Genomic DNA, 21,984 nt, shown 5'->3' on the forward strand with positions numbered 1-21,984 from the left:
TTTGAATTCAACTTACTTAAGCACAGATTTTACTCAGCAAGTTAAGGAAAGGCAATACTTCCCCTGTTACAATATTAACACTAAACAAAACATCTTGGAGCCTACTGTTCTAGGTAAATATACTTGCTAGCACCCAAAAGACATAGGAAGTCAAATAATGTTATTTGAAACCACCAAACTCACTAAGTTGATTTGCATAGTGACGTTTTATTGTTACCTTCATTCTTTTTCGCTTTTCTTTGTTTCGTCTTCTGAAGTTCTCCTAAAAGTTTAAATAGAACATAATATTAACGTCTTATTGATCTAAGCAACACTTGGATTAAAAAAATTTTACTGGCATGTTCTACCCAGTGTCACTGCCCCCGTTGATCTTTGACCCGACCAATAAAAACAAATGCCTTTACAACCTATTTTGCTCCAAGACAAAAGGCATCCATTTGAAAGCCCATCTATTACAAATGTTATTAAAATCTTGCAATTGTAGTATAGCTTTTGTCACAAAAACATTAAGATGGTAACCAAACATATGCAAGAATACATCAACACTTCATTTGCATTGCCATGTAACACTTAATTCTTAAGAACTGTTGCCTTGTATGGATCAAACGGACTAGTTTTATAATGTATGCCCGTCATCAGCACAACTTACATCATCTTGTTTTCTCTTTTTAAATATGTTGTCTTCTACTTCTCCAACCGCTTGCATGATCATCTGTACGCGTTCTAAATTGACAAACCCACTGTCTGTAAGGTAGCCCTTGAGAGTGGAAGCAAAAATAAAACACATCAATGTCTTTCAGTTCCCCATTAACAAATTAAGTAGTGTTTTGTCTGGCTTCAAAACTTACCCCAGTTTTATGCACAACATTTTTATAGATGGTAACAAGACGATCAATGGCACCCTCCCTGAAATCAAGTGTAGAAAATTAAATCACAAGTTATATACTGTAGGACATAATTAGTCAAGATGCAATTGTTTGGAAATAAAACGGAATCAATAAATAACCTATTCTAAATCACAATCCAATCCACACACAAACTACTCAGTAAAGTATCTAAATTGTATTCCAGGGTAGCACTCATGCCTTAGCAGCAGGTTCAATGAACCGGTGCTTCCCAAAAGTCTCCAGTATTTCACCTAGACATAGCTATCCAACACCAATCCTTTTCCAGCCCTCTTTAAAAAGAAACAAGTTATATACTTGGGTCCAGGGTTTCGAAGATTGATTGTCTAACAGATTCACACCTGAATATATCTTCAGCATATTGTGGTTAGGCTAGACCCAGAGATGTATATATTTTTCAGAAAATGTTATACAAAAAACCCACACACAACTTGGGCTTAAACCAGATGCATTTCTCAAAGTATTCTCCATGATGTCACCCTGTGGCACCCATCATATGGGGCTTCATGGTTTTTTTCAGGGCATGCGGTGTCAAAAGTAAGGCTCCAATACGATACTGTCCATCTCAATCAAATATTAGGGAGAGCTACATGTGAATTTTCACCAGAATCAAGCTGTGAACTTAACCTGTTGCTTTTGCACAACACATCAGTATGCTGTGTCTACATCGTATGTGGCAGAGCTTTAGTGCAAGAATTATGCATGTTACATGAAAGACGGCCTGAATGCTTGTAAACATGCCTGCATTTAATACTAGAGAATGTGTGCATTAGCCAGGCGTAGTGCCTATAAAAAGCAGACTAATTGAACAGTAAACGTTACCAAATGTGTGCTTGATAGTCCTTTTTTCCAGTTTAGAAACCATGTTTTCTTACACTGTTCACACTAATGTGACAAAGAAGTTACACTCCACTACTTTGGGACACATGTCGAAGGAAGCTGCAACGAAAGAGGACATTGTACAGATCGGTCTTGTAAGGAAGAAGCAACGAGCACTGGCAGAACCAATGGGTCTGGTTTTGACTAAGCTTTTGGCTATGCCCATATTTGTTAGCTTTTTTGTAAAACTGAATAAGTGGATACGTTGATGTAGGAAGCGGGCTCTTTGCGTGATATATAGTTTGCTATATTATATAAAGAGTCCAATGGTTCTTCTAGAAGTGGACAGGGGCTTGCTCTAGCAATCCCAAAGTGTTCTTTTAGGGTGTTGTGTGGTCGAGCAGCATAACGCTCATCAGAGGGGAGTGTTAGACATTAACAAATACACACAATAGTCAATAAGGAGTAGTTTCTGTCCTGTAACTCCAGTTCTGTAGTAGGGGTATCTCTGTTATAGTCATAATCTAGTGAATAGTCCCGCCCATGTGCGTGGACCCCGGCAATCAAAAATAATCTCTTAAGTTGTCAAAATAATGCAGAAACTGCAAAGACACTTAAGAGAGAATTTAAAGACAAATAATGCAGCCTATACCCACAGGCTACACTGTCCAGTACTTCAACTAGAAATTCCACCAAATTTCACCACACACAGCCCAGCCTGCTAGTTTCTACCATAGAGAAACCTGCCTCCCCCAGTCAAAGACTCAGGAATGATAGAGAGGAAGGTAGGGACAGACAAGCCCCATAGGCTGCCATTATGTGGCTTAAATAGGATACTGTGCCTTTAAGAGAACTTTCCAGACTTCTCCCAGTATCCCAGAATGCATAGCAGGTCCAACTTACTTTCAGTTCTTTTTGAAGGCGTATAAAACGCCTGACCTGCAGCATTGTTTACATGAAGAATTCTCCACCGGGGAGGAGGGAGGGCGCTTATGACTATAACAGAGATACCCCTACTACAGAACTGGAGTTACAGGACAGAAACTACTCCTTCTGTAGTAGGGGATCTCTGTGTATAGTCATAATCTAGTGAATAGAATGGCAAGCCCATCCCCACAACTAAGCGGCGGTGTAAATACACAATGCCACTACTGTGCGAACAAATTCCGCAGCGAAGCCAGCCCAACCTGAGCGTCTGCCCTGGCATCAGTGTCCAGGCAGTAATGCTTAGCAAAGGTATGAACCGACTTCCAAGTGGCTGCCTTGCAGATTTCAGCAATCGGCACGTTACGGAGCAGAGCCGTCGTGGCAGCTTTGCCCCTGTTGGAATGAGCCTTAGGCTTACCTCCTAAGGTCTTATTAGCCTTCTGATAACACAATTGTATGCAGGACACAATCCACCTAGAGATGGACTGCTTAGAGGTCGCAAGACCTGTCCTGACCGATCCATAATTGATAAACAACTGATCAGACCTACGAATATCTTTGGTTTTATCCAGATAAAATTTCAATACCCTCCTAACATCCAGAGAATGGAGAGACCTCTCCGCTGGGGATGAAGGGTTCTGAAAGAACGTAGGTAAAGTTATAGTCTGGTTGACATGAAAATCAGAAATAACCTTGGGAAGAAATTTAGGGTGAGTACGCATAACAACCTTAGCAGCATGAAATACAGTATAAGGTTCATTACAACACAACGCCTGAATTTCACTCACCCTGCGGGCCGATGTAATGGCCACGAGGAACGCCGCCTTCCAGGACAGGTGCTGCAACGAAGCCTTATGAATAGGTTCAAAAGGTTCCTTCATCAATCTGGACAGCACCACATTCAATTCCCATGAAGGCGAGGGAAGCCTGACAGGAGGGAATACTTTCTTCAATCCTTCCAGAAAATCTTTGATCACAGGGATCTGGAAAAAGGAAGTCTGTGAAGGGCATTTCCTGTAGGCAGTCAATGCAGCCAGATGAACCTTAATGGAATGCACATTAAGGCCAGACTGCGCCAAATGTAAAAGGTAAGGAAGGATGACATCCTCCTTACAGGTCGTCGGATCATAGTTCTTAGACTGGCACCAAATACAAAACCTCTTCCACTTGTAAGCATATGAAGTCGTAGTGGAAGGTCTCTTGGACTCCTTCAGAATGTCCATGCAATCATCGGGCAGATTAAGATGGCCATACTGCACTCTCTCAGGAGCCATGCCGCCAAACTCAAAGACGAGAGGTTGGGGTGTAACATCCGTCCCCCGAACTTCGTGAGAAGGTCCGGCCTGCACGGCAACCGAATGTGAGGAAGGAGAGACCGGTGAAGTAGGTCCGTGAACCACCACTGCCTGGGCCACTCCGGGGCGATGAGTATCATCCGAGCCCTGGACCGGGCCAGCTTGATGAGCACCGCCGGAATCAGGGGAATGGGAGGAAAGGCGTACAGAAAGTTGTTCGTCCAGTCGATCCATAACGCATTCCCCAGCGTCCCTTGCTGGAAGTACCTGGAGGCGAAGTCTCTGCACTTGCTGTTTTCGGCGGTGGCGAACAAATCTATGTCTGGAGTTCCCCACCTTGCGAAGACTTCTCCTAGTACTTCGTCGTTTATGACCCATTCGTGGTTTTCCTGAAGCAGTCTGCTCAGTGCGTCTGCCTGAACATTCTGCACACCTGGTAGATGGGTGGCCGTTCGTCAGTCCTCTGGCCAGGAGCCAGTGCCAGATCGTCTGCGCCTCCTGTGACAGAGTGCGTTATCTCGACCCCCCCTGCTTGTTGAGGTAATACATCGTGGTGGTATTGTCCGTCTGTACAAGCAGAGAGTTGGTCCGGAAGGACGGAAGAAAGGCCTTCAGCGCCAAGTGAACAGCTCTGAGTTCCAGGAAATTGATGTGATACGTGGCCTCCATCGGTGACCACGTGCCTTGAATCTGCAGAGTCCCGGAGTGCGCTCCCCATCCCAGAAGAGACGCATCCGTCACGACAGTCTGCGTGGGAATGTCCTTGTGAAAGGGAACCCCTCTGAGGAGATTCTCCGCCGAACACCACCACTTCAGGGACTGAAGAGCATGCCGCGATAGGCGAATCTTGTCGTCCCAAGATCCTTTCCTCTGATCCCACTGGTCCTCCAAGCACTCCTGCAACGTTCTCATGTGCAGCCGTGCGTGTGGCGTCAGGAAGATACAAGAGGCCATCGATCCCAGTAGAGAAGACACCGTCCTCACTGTTGTAGATGGGGTCGTCATAAGAGCCTGAGCCTTCCGAAGGAGTGATAATCGTCGCTCTTCCGAAGGAGACACGCTTGCTGACAGCGTATTGATGGAGGCTCCCAAGTACTGTATGCATTGAACCGGAGTCGGGCTAGACTTGGCCATGTTGATGTGCAACCCCAGCTTGTTCAAGAGAACGCACGTCTTCTGGAAGTGTGCTCGCGCTTCCGAGAAGGAGGATGCCTTGATCAGCCAATCGTCCAAGTAAGGGTAGACGAACACCTTGTTCTTCCTCAGGTGTGCCGCTACCACCGCCATGCACTTCGAGAATGTCCTTGGCGCAGACTTCAGTCCGAATGGGAGTACTGTGTATTGATAGTGATTGGTGCCGACTTGGAACCGCAGGAACTTCCTGTGTTTGTGTGCAATGGGCATATGGAAGTAAGCATCCTGTAGGTCTATAGCGCAAAGCCAGTCTCCCTGTTGCAACTGAGGATAGATCTGGTGCAACGACAGCATGCAGAACTTTTCTCTGCGAATCCACTTGTTTGCCTGTCGCAAATCCAGAATGGGCCTGAACTCGTTCTTGTCCTTCTTGCGAACCAGAAAGAACCGGGAGTACAGACCTCTTCCTCTCTGAGACAGAGGCACGTCTTCTATCGCCCTTTTCCTTAACAGGATATCCGCTTCCGCCTGAAGCTCGCGCAGCTGGAACTGCGAGCTGACCGGGGGAAATCGCTGGAGGAGGGCTGGTGAACCGAAGACTGTATCCATTGCAAACAATATTCAGCACCCACTTGTCCTGAGTAATTTTTCTCCACTCTGCCAGAAAAAGTTGGATGCTTCCCCCTACCGGAGTGGGTAACGGATCCGGGGGAAGTAAGTTCCTAGGGCCTAGACCCCGCCTGGCCCTTGGGCGCCGGAGCCGATTGCTGGCCTCCTCTGCCCTTCTGCTGCTTCTGGAACGGCTTACGGAACGGCTGCTGCTGTTGCGAGTGCCCCGAAGCCTGTCCCCGTCCTCGGCCTTGTCCTCCGAACCGCCGTTGGAAAGGGCGGTACTGCTTCTTGGTCTCCTTGGGCTTTTCCAGGCCCACAGCCGTCAGCGTTTCAGCCTCCGCCTTCATGCGGGCCATTTCATCATCTGCGTGCTTCCCGAAGAGGGTCTCCCCGGAAAACGGCAGATTGGCCACCCTCTGCTGTGCGTCTGGTTTCAAGGACGTCAGTCGGAGCCATGCGTGGCGCCGTTGGTTGATCCCGTGGCAGAACCCGTGAGCAGCCAACAGGGAAGAGTCCGCAGCTGCGCTGATTATCTGGTTGGCCACCAGCATCCCCTCACTCAGGACTTCCATGAAGTCTTCACGCTGCTCCCGAGGTAAATGCTCCGCAAAGCGCTCGAGGGAGTCCCAGAGGGCGCGGTCGTAACGCCCCAACAGAGCCGTGGCACTCGCCGCTTTCATGGATGTCGCGGAAGTCCCACAGATTTTTCGCCCCGCCGAGTCCATCCACCTAGATTCCTTGTCCGGGGGAACCGTGGAGGTCGGAGTGGTGGCATGCTGCTTGCGGGCTGCCGTGACGATGACGGAGTCAGGCGGAGGCTCCGCTCTCAAAAAGGCCGGATCAGAGTCGGGAGCCCGGTACTTCTTTAGTAGTCTGGACGGGGCCGCTCTCGTCACCGCCGGGGTGAGAAACAGCGCCATAGCCGGTTCTTCCAGGCCCGGCACCAAGGGCAGGAGGGGACGAGACATGTGCCTCTGATGCAGAGTCTCGAAAATGACGGACGTCTTCGGAGTAGGCACTGTCAGTGTAATGCCTAGCTTCGCCGCGCCCCTCAACAGGACGTCCTGAAAGGCAACCAGGTCATCTATCGGGGACACTCTGGTGTCCGGCGACCCCGATAGCGTAGGTGAATAGTCCCTGGTCCCAGATGATCTCGTGCGAGAGCGAGATTCGCGCCTCCTATGGCGGTGTCTCGACTTCGTGGAAGATCTGCGCCTAGAGCGAGAACGAGACCTGCCAGCTCTAGGGCGCTCCTTCGGTTTGCGAGGAGGGGGTCTTCCGTGGTTCCTCACGGGGCCTCTTTGGATCCTCTAGGGGCTTCGGTTTCGGGGTCCCCTTGGGAGGAGCAGGCAGGGACGGCAGTGAAGTGGACCTCGGCGGAGGAACCACCGGCTGCGGGGTGGGCCCATGCGGAGGGACCGGAGGTGGAGCAGGATCCCCCGCAGGAAGAGGTGGCAAGGGCGGAGGGTCCTCCTTAGGTACGGGTGGAGGAGTAGGAGTCCTGGGTCGAGACGGAGTGTACACTTCCGAGTACACCGAGCCCGGTGACCCTTTAGGGGACGGGTGAGGAGATCCATCCCCATCCGCAGGCGACCGCTTCCTCTTGCGTCCACTGGAAGTGGCGTGACTCCTGGGGCTAGAGCCCCCTCTGTGTCGTTTTGGAGAGGGTGACCTACTCCTCGACGCTGACCGTTGTCTGCTGGACGCAGAACGACGCTTCTCCGACGTCGAATGGCGTTTCCTGGACTCCGGCGTCGAATGTCGTCCCCTCGACGTCGACCCTCTCATCCTCGGCGTCGAACGTCGACTCCTCGACGTCGATCTTCTCTTGCGTGACCTCTCACGTCGCCCTCTCGACGTCGGGCGGTCCACTCTCGACGTCGACCGCCGTCGTCTTGATGTCCTCGACGTCGAGGAGCCCCTCGACATCGATCGGCGGTGTCGCCTCGACGACGACCGGTGTCGCCTCGACGGCGAGCGTCGGTGCCGCTTCGACGGCGAGCGTCGATACACGTCCCTGCGCCTTCGGCGTCGGTATGAAGACCTCGACGTCGACGAAGACGATGACGTCGACGGCGGCTTCGACGTCGGCTTCTCCTTCGCCGTCGAGCCGTCACGCCGTCTCGACCCGGGGAGACGGGGAGCACGCCGTCGTCATCCCTCTCGACGCAGTCGTCGAAGCCCTCGACGTCGACGGAGAATGGGATCGTTGGCTGGACTTCCTGCCCCCGGGGAGCCCCCCAGGGGCCTCAGCAGAGGCAGAGGGATCCCTCCCAGGCTGCCCAGACCCACCTGCAGCGCGTTGACGCCTATCCTCCAGGCCAGCCAGCCTGATCTTCAATCTGTCCCTGAGGGTCCTAGCAGAAAGTTGCTGGCAGATAACACTCCTCAGGGCCATGATCTTCTGGAAGGCACACGATGCAGACATCATGGGGGTCGCTTTTGGCCTTCTTCCTCTCACATGCTGGGCACTTAACAAAAAGGCCAGGCATTTCGGAGCCCCAAAACGCCTAAAAAACAGCACAAAAGTGAGAAGAGAACACCAAGCAGTAACTGAAACACTTTTAAAAGTCAAAAGTGCAAAAGCGAATTCAATAAACCCTTGAAAAAGGGAGAGCTCAATGCCAGGGTCCTGTAAGCAGGAGCCGGAAAAAAGAACTGAAAGTAAGTTGGACCTGCTATGCATTCTGGGATACTGGGAGAAGTCTGGAAAGTTCTCTTAAAGGCACAGTATCCTATTTAAGCCACATAATGGCAGCCTATGGGGCTTGTCTGTCCCTACCTTCCTCTCTATCATTCCTTAGTCTTTGACTGGGGGAGGCAGGTTTCTCTATGGTAGAAACTAGCAGGCTGGGCTGTGTGTGGTGAAATTTGGTGGAATTTCTAGTTGAAGTACTGGACAGTGTAGCCTGTGGGTATAGGCTGCATTATTGGTCTTTAAATTCTCTTAAGTGTCTTTGCAGTTTCTGCATTATTTTGACAACTTAAGAGATTATTTTTGATTGCCGGGGTCCACGCACATGGGCGGGACTATTCACTAGATTATGACTATACACAGAGATCCCCTACTACAGAAGTGAGACTCTGCTCAATAAGGAGATCCACACCAATTTAGAACAATTATATTTATATATAATTAGGCACCAGTTCAATCAGGTAAGTACATTTTTCAATAGGAATACTTTTGCTTTAAAAAAGTTGACACTGCAATTTTCATAAGCTGCTATGTGATCTTATGGGAGGAAAAGCAAGTGTGGCATTGAGGCACAATACAGCTACTTTCGGGGCCATTCTCCAGCAGGTAGGGTGAGTGGTGGGAAAGGTCCAAGGCAGCACAAGCAGAATACCACCAGCCGCAGTAGGGCGGCCGCGGTGCAAAACAGCATTGGGTGCACAAGGTTACTCTAAGTGGATCGGTCTTCGCGTGAAGAGGCTGGTAGCTTTGACTGAGGACAGTCAGGCTGAACCCACAGGAGTGGGGTGCGGCCCTCAGGCCTCACAATGGGGACATAGGGACACCTTTTGTCCTCTGCAACCATCACTCCGGGCCCGTGGTGAAGAGATGTCTTTTGGCATCAGGTTTTCCTTACCGGGAGCAGTTGCAATAGAGGAGACCTGCGTGAACAGGATGCAGGCAACATCGGAGAGTTCAGGGGTGCGTAACCACGGTGGACTCAGATTCTGGAGAGTTGGGGGACCACGTTAACACAGTTGACCCACTTCACCTATAGCTTGAAGCAATGGGTGCTTTGGTGTCTTCAGGCGTTGGGTTTATGTGGTTTTGCAGCGTGAATCTTTCTGGATTCACTATGCTGTGCATTATTCTGCGGTCTTGTGGTTAGGTCTGGAATCATAGTTTTTTTTTCCCGTAGCCCAGGTGGGCATCGACGTCCCACTGTTTGGTGTATTACCGGTGACGTCGGCACGCTTCCTGCGGAAGCACCCACTCTTGGGCGCCATCTTCAGATTATTTTTTCCGCGGTTGGGTCTGGATCGTTCCAGAGAGGGCTCCAGACATTTTTGGAGAAAGAAGAAGAAAACACAGTTTTTGGACGAAAAACATTGAAGACTTCAGGAGACTACATCGAGAAGATCGACGAGGGAAGGAAGTTCAAGAACTTCGATTTTCCATCGAGGAATGAGAGCGCAGGGGGCCCCCTGAACACATGAAATGTAAAAGACTCCTTTCAAGTTCTGCGCAAATTGCCACCACAAGTACGCGCAGAAGGACCAGCACCCGGTTTGCAACCTCTGCTTACCGGTAGAACACAAGAGCAGCGACTGAAACGCCTGCTCCGCCTTTACGCCGAAAACACTGAGTTAGAGCGAGACAGAGTAGCCAACGCCACGATGCAGGGCAAGGGCCAGCCTCCATCCCTTCGAGACCTGGGGCTATCTTAATACGCAGAAGACAACAACGCCACCGAAGACGACGGCTACACGGTCGTAGAGACTGATATTACGAAGACCCCAAAGAAGGTAGGAAACTCTACGGCCCCTAAAGCCCTGAGAGACTCTGAGTCTCGAAAGATAGAGGGAAAATCCTCGAAAGCGCCGGCGCCCGAACCTAAACCCAGGCCCAGCGGATCCTCTGAGAAGGAGTCCCCGGCGCAGAGCGCTGAACAGCAAAAGCCGTCGAAAAACGTTTCCGAAAAGGAACGTCCGACGCCGAGAGTGAAGGACCTGAAAAAGGCTCCTGCGCCGACGCCGAAAATGAGCTTGGCGCCGAAACAGTCGATGCCGAAAATAGGTTCGGCACCGAATTTACCGCCAAAGAGACCGGCCGAACCATTGGACGCTGATCTGGCTGCTGAAATGGAGAAAAAGAGGCATCTCGAAGCCGAGATGGAAAACATCCTGCAACGAAAGACGGATTTTGACGCCAGATTGAAAGACTAGATAATCTCGACGAAGCCCAAGCCACAGGTGCACGAGGTGGTCGAGGAGGAAGTCGAGGAACAGTCTAAGAATTTCGAAGCATTCGACGAACCGGACGAAGACGCCTTCGACTACTATGAGGAGGACGACAACAACCGCAGGACGTTCCTGGGTTCGGCGACCTCGGAAACTCAGGAGATAGACTGGCAAGAAGTCGACACAGAGTCCTGAAGAAAGAGTCGACACGTATCCTTCGAGGCCTTCGCCGTCAGATGACATTGGTGTACAACACAGTCATCAGGAATGCAGCAGCTGTCTTCAAGGTGAAACTCGATGAAGAGCAGCAAAAGGCCGACTTCCTTCGAGACATTGCTCCCCACACAGACCAGGAGCCAGTACCTGCCAATGCTGGAAAGTGTCATGGCACAAGGGAAAGAAGCCTTCAAGGAGCCGGCTACATGCAAGGCAGTCACCCCAAGGACTGAAAAGAAGTATAAACATTCATCCAAGGACCCCACCCTATATCCAGGGCACAGTCTCAGCTGACTCAATCATTGCTGCCACAGAAAGGAAAAGGGCTAATGTGCCTACTACCCCAGGACCACCTCCAGACAAGGAGAGCAAGAGGATGGACTTGGTAGGGAGAAGAATTTAAAGGAATGCCGCGATGTACTGGCGAATGGCCAATTCCAACGCACTACTAAACAGGCATCGGTACCAGATACTGGAGGAACTGGGCCAGTTGATAAAGAATATGCCTCAGGAATTCAGGGACAGAGCTGAAAACCTAGTCGAAGAGGGGAAGAATGTGGCAAACTCTTGCATCAAGAAAGCTCTGGACGGAGCGGACACCTCCAGTAGGCCATTGATGGGCATCACAAAGAAGACAAGCCTGGCTCAGGGTGTCAGGCTTCAAAAGTACAACACAGCATCCTGAACACCCAGTTTAACGGACAGACCTTGTTCGGGGCCCCAGTAGATGAAAAGCTCAGCAAACTAAAGAAAGACAATAAGACAGCAAGGTCCATGGGGGCATTGCAGTTCAGAGGGTCGAAAAGGGGCACCCCATCACGAAGGCCCAACGGCAGGGGTGGTAACCAGCCAGGAACATCGCAACAGGCGTTCCAACAATCACATCAGGCAGAGAGCCAAACACAGCAAGGGCAACAGAAGCAGTCCTGGCAATACCAGCAGAGGGGCCAGTCCTTTCACGGGAGAGGCAATGGACGTGGCCAGAATAGGAGGGGAGGTCAGAAACCCCCCGCCAAGTGACTTGGTCAAGCAACGTGTGCCCACCCAAATAAGAACTCCCAGGGTGAAGCATAAGGACAAAACGCAGGGGTCAAACGCACTAAGTACCTGCGTTCATGTGAGACCAGTGGGAGGAAGACTAAAACATTACTTCCAGGAGTGGAAGGCAATAACTTCAGACAAATGGGTTCTAAACATAATGCAGTTTAGATACTGCATAGAACTGGAAAATACACCAACAAGCAGAAAGCCAAAAAGAAGGCAACTAGCAAGGAAAGAGCTGCAGCTACTTCAAGAGGAAGTAAGAGCTCCTGCAAAAACAAGCCATAGAACCAGTCCCTTAGAGAGAAAGGAACAGGGGGGTGTATTCAACGTACTTCGTGGTGCCAAAGATAGACGAAATAATAAGACCTATCCTGGACCTAAGGTTCTTAAACAAATTCATAAGAACGCAAAAATTCTAAATGATCTCCCTACAAGAGGTGCTTCCTCAATTGCAGCTTCCTCAATTGCAAAGAGGAGACTTCATGGTCACCATAGACCTAAAGGATGCCTACCTACACATACCAATGAACAGAAGTCACAAACATCTGCTCAGGTTCGCCATAGGGGAACACCACTATCAGTTCACAACCCTAGCGTTCAGTCTAAAGTCAGCGCCAAGGGTCTTCACAAAGTGCCTAGCAACAGTCACAGCACACCTAAGAAGGGAGGGAATACACGTATACCCTTACCTGGACGACTGGCTAATAAAAGCAAGGTCATACCAGATATGCAAGGAGCATGCACAGAGAGTGACAAGAACACGGATTGACCTGGGATTCTCCATACACTGGGGGAAATCCTCAATGGAACCAGAACAAATAAAAATCTTCCTGGGAGCTCAGATCGACACCGTACAGAGCAAGGTGTTCCCAAGCGAGAAGAGGTCAGTTGCACTGGTGAAGGAGACGAAGCTCTACCAGAGGGGGCAAGCTCGGACAGTGAACAGCGAGCAAGATCATGGGCATGATGGCATCATGCATACACCTAGTGCCAAATGTGCGGCTGCACATGAGACCTTTACAGGAGTGGTTACAAGAGCAATGGTCACAAACAGGGCGTTGGGAGGATCTAGTGGTTGTAACGCACGTAGTGCAGAAAGAAATGGCATGGTGGAACATTGAGAACTTGACGAGGGAAAAGCCTCTAACGCCGCCAACGGTGACCATCACCACAGATGCATCCCAGAAGGGATGGGGAGCACACATGAAGAAACTCAGAGTGAGGGGTCTATGGACACCAGCATATGTGGTCAAACACATCAATTACCTGGAGTAGAAGACCATTTTCCTCGCTATAAAAGCCTTCCAGACAAAACTGTGCAACCAAAGAGTGTTGATCCAGACAGACAACACAACAGCGATGTTCTACATCAACGAGCAGGGTGGAACACAATCAGCCACACTTTCGAAGCTGGCGCAAGAGATATGGGCTTGGGCCATCCCTCTCAACATAGACCTGCTAGCCATACATCTGCCAGGGTGGGGGACACCGTCGGTGGACCTATTTGCAACACGCCAAAATGCAAAATGCCGAAACTTCGCATCCAGGCTGACCGGGGAGGGGTCCCTGGGGAATGCTCTATGGATAGACTGGTAGAGGACATTTGCCTATGCTTCCCCCCCCCCCCCCCCCCCCCACCCCCGATACCGCTGATGCACAAAGTCCTCAGCAAGTACAGAGCGAGCAACATGACACTGATACTGGTCGCACCACAGTGGGCCAGGCAGACATGGTATTCGCAGATCATGGAGATGGCGCAGAGCGCACCCCACAAATTCGGAAGGAGAAAAGACCTGCTCTCCATGCAAAACGGGCAGGTGCTACACCCAGAGCCAGAGAGCCTGAGCCTGGTAGCGTGGCTCCGGAGGACATTTGCACATCTAAACTACCAGGGAGCACCCCGAGGGTACTTCGGGAGGCACGAAGGCCCAGCACACGAAAGTGCTATGTATCGAAATGGAAGAGATTCACTCTATGGTGCAGGAGAGAGAAGCTGCACAATAAGATGCAGAGGGACTCAACGGTGCTAAGATACCTCACGCACCTACTAGACAAGAAACTAAGCTCATCCTCCTTGAGAGTTCACTTGGCAGCAATAGTCGCGTACACAAGAGGGGAAACGTGTAAGAGTTTATTCACCTCACAAGAGGTTAAAAGATTCCTGGAAGGAGCGAAGAGGATTGCGCCTCCAAAGAGGGTGCCACCCCCTGCATGGAACCTTAACCTGGTCCTAAGAGAACTGATGAAACATCCTTTCGAACCAATTCACAAAGCATCCCTAGAGAGGCTAACAATGAAAACAGCTTTCCTGGTAGCAATCACCTCGCTGCGCAGGGTAAGCGAACTACAGGCTTTAACGTTACAGGAACCCTACATCCAAATTCACAATGATAGGGTGGTAATGAGAACGGACCCACACTTCATGCCGAAGGTGGTGTCAGGGTTCCACATGAATCAAACCATACAAATAAAAAGTTTCTTCCAGAAACCGACAACAAGCGCTGAACGAGCTCTTCACACCCTAGACGCCAGAAGGGCAGTCATGAGCAACATTGAAAGGACAAAGGAACACCGGAAAACAAAGCAATTTTGTTTCCTTCGCAAAGAGTTACATGGGAAAACCAGTAACTAAAGGAACAACTGCGAGATGGATCGCACAACAATACAATTCTGCCACAAACAGGCAGGGGAAGAACTGGCAGGAGGGACACGGGCCCACTCTACCAGGAAAATGGGAGCTACAATAGCTTTCCTAGCCAATAAACCCATTCAGGACATATGCCTGGCGGCAACATGGGCTTCAGTGCACACGTTCACAAAGCACTACTGTGTGGATATACAGACGAACAAGGCAGCACAAGTCGGACAAAAGGTGCTTCAACACATTCAATAACCAGCGCTCATCTTCCACCCAGCCGCCACAAACATGAGAAACCGCTACAAAGTCTATGCACAGCATAGTGAATCCAGAAAGATTCACGCTGCAAAACTAATAGTTTACCTGTCGGTGTAGTTTTGCAGCTTGAAGATCTTTCTGGATTCACTAGCAAACCCACCCACCTCCGCCAGAAAGAGGCTGGAGAGGAAGGGGGTTGAAAACATGGACAATTACTTGAACAAACAAGCCTTGAAGGTTAAAGCGGTGAAAGACTTACTAGAACATTGCCATAACTTTGGTAACAGAACAAACACGAGAAAAAAGAATCCGAAGATGGCGCCCAAGAGTGGGTGCTTCCGCAGGAAGCCTGCCGACGTCACCGGAAATACACCAAAAGGTGGGACGTCGACACCCACCTGGGCTACAGAAAAAAAAAAAAAAAACAGACTACAATTCCAGACCCAACCACAAGACCGCGGAATAATGCAAAGCATAGTGAATCCAGAAAGATCTTCAAGCTGCAAAACTACACCGACAGGTAAGAAACTATTGGTTATGAAGTCCTCGCAGGAGGTTGCACGCAGGATGCAGGTCCACTACTTCTTGGGAGGTCTTGGGTAAAGTGTTGGCAGGTCACCCGGGCTTTGGTGACTCAGCGGATGCAGGACAAGTTTTCTTTCGGTGCAATTGTCGGTCAGCAGGCAGTCCGGCAGGGCTGGTGGCAAGTAAGTTACGGGAGTTCAGTTCTTTCTCTTTGTGACTCTTTAGGTCAGTCTTCTTTGGTGCTGGCAGGGTCAGTTTCTCGGGTGCCAAGGGCTCCTCCTAATTCCTGAATTTAGGGGTGTCAGCGGAGTGTAGGGTAGTAGCCAACTGGCTACTTATCCTTGGGTTCACTGCGTCCCCAGTAGGACCCTTTCCTGTGGGAAATGATTTGATTTTTAAATATATGAATCGTAACAAATGCCCGGAGGCGTCTTGGCGCTGGGGACTAAGAAGGAGAAGCCAGAATAGGTGCAGGGACGATTTAAAAGGTCTGCCCGGAATAGCCAGGTTTTTAGTGATTTTCTGAATGAGGTTAGATTCTGGCTGTTTTTGATTGAGAATGGTAGGAGATTCCAGAGTTGTGCCACTCTTAGTAAAAAACTCCTTCCTCCCCAACGCACCTGCTTGAACCTAGGTACATGAAGCAGTTTCAGTTGTGCAGATCTGAGATTCCTGGACGGAACAGTGTTTTATCCTAGAAGTCAAGTAAGAGGGTCCCCTTGCTTGGAGTGCCTTAAACGCAATACAAAGTGACTTGAATAGGATTCTTTTCCGGACCGGCAGCCAGTGGAGAGCTGCTAGCCGCTGGGACACTGATTCGTGCCTAGGGATGTTCAAGATCAATCTGGCTTGTGCATTCTGCAGGCGTTGGAGCTTACTCAAATGCTGTGTTTGAATCCCTAGGTAAAGTGCATTACCATAACCCAGCCTGGAGATTGCAAGGGCGGTTACCACGGTTTTCAGGGCATCCAGGGGAATGAAAGATCGAATCTTTCTGATGAGTTTTATTACAGCCCAGAACTTCGCTGCAAGGCAGTTGATTTGGCTATCGAAAGTTAACAGACAGTCAAAAATCACCCCTAGATTTTTGACCTCGGAAACTGGTGGAGGGCATTCACCCAGCTCAGCCACCATTTCGGAGACCAACCTAAGGGATTGGCACCCAACAGTAGGACTTCAGTTTTGCTGCCGTTTAATTTTAGGCAATTAGTAGGCATCCTGTTAACATGGGACATGCAGGTGTTAAAACGTTCTGCCACCTAGTCTTCATCGTTGGTGATTGACACTACAATGTGTGTCATCTGCATAGCGGATTACTGCGAACCCAAATTGTCTAATCAGTGCGGCCAATGGGGCCACATAGACATTGAAGAGCGTGGGGCTCGAAGACTAGCCTTGCGGTACTCCACAGTGAAGATTGAAGGTTTGTGAACTTGTTCCGTCTACTTCGACTCTGAAAGATCTTTGAGATATAAGATGACTGAGCTGGGTGTCCACAAATCCACTACGACTACAGACAGTCTCATAATTAGTAGATTGTGGTTGATGGTATCGAAGGCTGCCGATAAGTCTAATGATATCAAGGCGGGCTTCCCTCCTCCGTCTAGGGATTTCCTGAGCTCTTCACTTGCAGTGGTTAAGGCAGATTAAGTCCAGTGGCCTTCTCTGAACCCATTTTGAGAGTGGTCTAGCAGATTGTTAGTGGTGATTAAGGTAGAAAGCTGTACATAGCGTATTTTCTCCAGAACCTTAGTGAAAAAAGGAATTCTGGAGATAGGCCGATAACTATTGGGATCATCGGGGTTCAGATGGGGTTTTTTCAGCAAAGGAAGCACGGAAGCTGCTTTCCAGGCCTCGGGAAATTCCCATGAAGTATAATTCCAGAGAACAGCTCATTTAATTGAGCGCTGAGCAACTCCGGACAGGGATGGAATATTTTAGGGGGACCTGGATCTGAGGGGGCCCCGATTTCGTTTCTTTAATAGTTTGTGTAATTTGATCCCTGCTGGGTTGGGAAAATGAGAAACTAGGAGAATTTAGGACGAAGACAGTTGTCTGCTTGCACCTTGTCGGCAAAGGCTTGGTCCAGAGTGTTACAGAACTCTGGGTTGTCGCCTGTAGTGGTTTTTTTCAGGCAGTCTGGCCAGTTTAATGTTCTTGAAGAGCTCTTTGCTGGAGTGGTTAGTTGCCGAAATTTTGGCAGCATAGTATCTGCATTTCTCCTCCCCGATTAGCTTTTTATATATGGCCAAAGACTGGGCATATTTTATTTTAAATTCCACATTATAGTTTAGTCTCCATTGTTTTTCTGTCCTTCTACATTGCTTTTCAGACAAGCTAAGGACTCAAACAGCTATGTTCAGACGTTTTTTTCCTTCTAGTAGAGGAAGTTATGAGAGGAATAGCTGTGTTGGCTGCCTGTGCAATCCAATTAGTTAGATTGTGGACAGCCAAGTTGGTGTCTGGCCCCAAGTTAGGTTCATTCACCTGAATTAGTGTGTGAAAGTGGTCTAGGTTGATTTTCGCCCAGTTACGATAGGAATGAATCACAGGCGGAACGTACTCTGCTTTTTCTTGGGGAGTAGCCTGGATTGTAAATCTGATTGCTCTATGGTCTGACCATACTACAGGAAGTATCTTGTGTATCTTAATCTTGAAGTTGGAAGTGAAAAAACCGTTGAGGGTGTGTCCGGCATCATGGGTGCTCTCTTTGATCAGTTGCTCTAAGCCCAGGCCCGCCATTACCGCAAGAAGTTTGACATTAGAGACGTCAGAGACATTCTCTAGTTGGTAGTTAAAGTCACCAAGAACAGTGTAGTTTGTGTAATTTATGCTAGCTTCCAAGAACAGGGTAAGTAAGTTGAGCTAAGGTAGCAGGGCTTTAGGTGGTCGATTAATTAATAGGCCATTCAAGGAATCATTAGGATTAAGTAGGATCTGAAATGCGAGCAGTTCGCAGTCCTGTGAGTTGCCCAGTGAGGGTGCCTTTGCTGATATTTCCTCTTTAGCGATGATCGCAAGTCCGCCACCTCGTTTATTGGTTCTGTCCGCTCTGGTAATTTGAAAATCAGGGGGAAAAGCTTGTAGTTAATCCGGGTCAGAGGTCTCATTAGCCCAGGTAATTTGAAAATCAGGGGGAAAAGCTTGTAGTTAATCCGGGTCAGAGGTCTCATTAGCCCAGGTTTCCGTAACAAATACTAGATCTACCTTGAGACTATCATCTTTGCCATTTCCGTATTATGTCTGATTAGTGAGCGAGTAAAAGTAGCATAGCTCTGATCTCTTTGGTAGGCTCTTGCTGCTTTAGTTTAGTTGAAGGTAACAAGTGTTTTATTGGGTCATAAGAGACACAGATTGCAGTTTGGGCACTTACATAGCTCCATCAAAGGGTTAAGCCTGGGGCAACAGGGAGACGCTGACCTGGGTCTCCAACGTAATAGGTCTTCCCTAGAGTAGATATGTACTGGACTTAGTGATGCAGGGGTTCTGGGCCAGGCGCTGACTGGCTTGCCTTTGGCGCATCCGCTGCGCGTGCGCATATGCTTCCCCTAAATACTGGTGTGAGCGCAAGAAGCTAGACGCTAACCACCCGGAAACCAAGAATTCCACCCTCCAGGAGGCCCTCCGAGCAAACGGCACACACCACGTCGGACCGGGGCCCGAGGAGTAGCCGGGAATTGGATAAGGCAAGTAAAATTTAAAAAGCAATTAAATGAAAGTAAGAACTGTATACCAAAACATCAGAGCAAACGTTTTTAAAAGTAACGCACCGCAGCTGACAGCTTACCTGCTGTGTCCGCTGCGCGTGCGCAAATGCTTCCCCTAAATACTGGTGTGAGTGCAAGAAGCTAGAGCGCTAACCACACGGAAGCCAAGAATTCCACCCTCCAGGAGGCCCTCCAAAGAAACAGCACACACCGCCTCCGACAGGGGCTGAGGAAATGGGCATAAACCTGTCCAAGAAGTCCTAGGTTTGCCATCACAAAGATGGCTAAAGCTGAAGAGTTGTGGCCACTTCAGTTAGCCCACCTTAGGGGAGGTACTAGCCTTGGGGTGTGCACGCCTACCTGACTGACATTTTCCCACATGTCCAGGGGCCAAAGGCTCTGGGCAGGAGGGGGCAGGCCGCTTCCTCTCCTGTGAGGGGAGCAAGATTTGCATTTCAAAGGTGAGGGCTTCTTTAATTAGCAGGTCATCCTGGGAGAGGCGGTGTGAACACCCTCTTCCTGTGCAGACTTTGTTTCTGACCTCCAGAGAGCAGAGGCCCTCACCCTGAGAGGTCATAAAATCTGTCTCGAGGTGGAAGGCAGAGACCAGTCAGCAAACCAGAAGCTGGTAGGCTTTCAGGAGGTACCTCTATGGTACCTTCTGTGTGCATGTTCTCACATATCCACCTCTGGGATCAAGATGGGTTTTTGAACAGGAGAGGTTTGATAAACTTCCCTATTTTCAGTGAAGCCATCATGTGCCTGTGGAACTCATTTTCACCAGTGTCCAGCACATGGGCTAAAATTGCTTCCCTGGTCACGTATACTGGTAGAAATTGAACTGACCAGCACAGGGGCACATCTGCTTATGTAGATATGTCCTCACATGCTATAGAAGGCACCCTGCCTTAGGGCTGTAAAGCCTGCTGTAAGGTGACTTACAAATATTACATGTAGTGTTCGGTTTCATGGTACACAGGGATGTGTGTCATGTCATGTTTTCACTTTAGTCTGCAGCAAAACAAGCCGACTGCGAAGGCAGCCCTGCAGGAGTTTGATGATGGGTCCCTTATGGTGGCACAATATATGCTGCAGCCCTTGGGGACCCTCTTTAATTCCCTAATAAATTGTACCTAGGGTTTGAGGTACTTAAGAGTGTTTAAAGGTATTGCCAATTGGGGACACAAATGTACAGTGTTGGGGAAGATCTGGCACTGGGGGCCTGGTTCGCAGGAACCCAGTGCACTCCTAGTCGAAAGCATGTACAGGCAAAATGTGGGGGAAACCATGTCAAAAAGGGGCACTTTCCTACAGTGGACTACTGTTTGTATCTGCAAGAGCAGAATGCCATCCCTCATAGAGAGAAAAACTAACGGCTAAAGTGGGCTGACCCATTTCCTAATGCAGTATGATGTGATGGCTGGAAATAAAATGTGAAAGACAAGAGACCAATTGCAAAGGAGAGTTGGCAAAAGTCCCTTTATGTTAAGTACATTATAAAATTTTATTAACACCAGAATATCTTGGTTAACAGCAGACTTTACAATCAGAAGTGCAGTATAAAGGGTTATATGCAGAACAAGATATTCGTATTTGTAGTGCTGGGGGATGACAGTATATATACAAAACAAGTTATTCTTCAAATTACACTCACGGACCGCAAATCTGAGACATATGAAGATTAAGCGAGTAATCCGAAGTGAAGCATCACAATTGAAAAATGAAGTGTTTTGTTTAGATATTGAAAGCGCTTACCACCAAAGCTCGCCCCTTCTTCCTTTACCGCTCACCATTTTTATACACACGTACACTAATATAGCATAACTAGGTGCATAGCATTCCAGTGCCAATGTATACATTATCCCCCAAAGTTGACCTTCGGAGAAAGATCACCCTGAGCTAAGCCAATTTGGGCGTCCCTCCAACCAGTCACCTTTGTTAAGGGTCAGGGGAAAGGGGAGGCAAGAGTATACAAGAAAGGAGGGTCAGGAGAAGAAAAACTGACAAAAGGTGGACACTGCTGACTGCCTTTAATGCACTCTGCTGCAGTCTCACTTTGACTTGGCTGCAAAGTCAGCCCCTGTGCAGGTCGGCGCCCTCAGCTTGGACCCAGCTCTACTGCGCTAAAAGGCCGGTCCATAGTATAACATTTATTCATATGCCATACAACTGGACAAACAAGTGATGTGTGCAGACAATGATCGGCATGTTCTGTACAGAGGCAAGCCATTCTCCTCCGCTTCAATTCCCCTCCGCTTCAATTCCCCCATGCACCCCCTCCATTCTATCCTCCCCACAGTCCATGACTCAAACTAGCTCCAGGAAACATCTGCACTCGACCATAAACTGGACATACCTATGACAGCAAACCTATGAAGTGGGGCCTATCACTGAGCAGCAGAACCCAGTCATGACAACCACATTTGTAGTACACCATTCTCTTGGAAAAAAATAGCAGGCATCTATAAGTCATTACAGCTAAAGTTTGTTTCTTTTGCCGGTGCCACAGTCCAGAAGTATAAAAGAAAGGGACAAATGAGCCGAACAGGGAGGAGCCTTGCACAGGGAACGGAGGTGAAGATACCATTATTTCAATAGCATCAATCACTTCTTAGTCTGTGTTCTCACTGCACCTGCCTAACAGTTGTCAAATCACTGCTACTGAGGCAGGATGGAAGTAATCCGATCCTCAAAAAGGCGTCGGACAACCCACTCCAAACCCAACAGAGTATAGCCCAGCTGGCATGGTTGCTGGTGCTGTTTAGGGTCTGCACCCCCTCCCCCCACCCCCACCCCATGCTGCTGGAGCTGTGCTTCCTGCCCTGCCATACCTGGTAGGTGAGCATTTTGAAAAGAGACCTGCCGCTCCTACGGGTAAGAGGGGATAATATTCAGAAGGCAAGGCTATTAACCCCCACTTTGATCATCCATCCTTTTCTCGAACTTGCGGTCTTCTATTTCTAGCCGCCAGTAGAGCAGCCAGTGTGGCA

General features: G+C 49.2%; 1 protein-coding gene across 1 annotated transcript in view; it reads right to left on the bottom strand.

Moving 5' to 3' along the window:
• The window catches only part of XRN2 (5'-3' exoribonuclease 2), a 380,297-nt gene that overhangs the window by 256,548 nt on the left and 101,765 nt on the right, over positions 1 to 21,984 (bottom strand). Inside the window, exons 12-14 of the mRNA XM_086927507.1 lie at positions 849 to 906; positions 650 to 757; positions 218 to 262 (exon numbers count right to left, since the gene is read on the bottom strand). Coding sequence (XP_086783633.1) covers positions 218 to 262; positions 650 to 757; positions 849 to 906 — 211 coding nt within the window. The remainder of the gene's footprint in view (positions 1 to 217; positions 263 to 649; positions 758 to 848; positions 907 to 21,984) is intronic.

This window comes from Lissotriton vulgaris, chromosome 6 (assembly GCF_964263255.1).
Source record: "Lissotriton vulgaris chromosome 6, aLisVul1.2, whole genome shotgun sequence".
NCBI lineage: Eukaryota > Metazoa > Chordata > Amphibia > Caudata > Salamandridae > Lissotriton > Lissotriton vulgaris.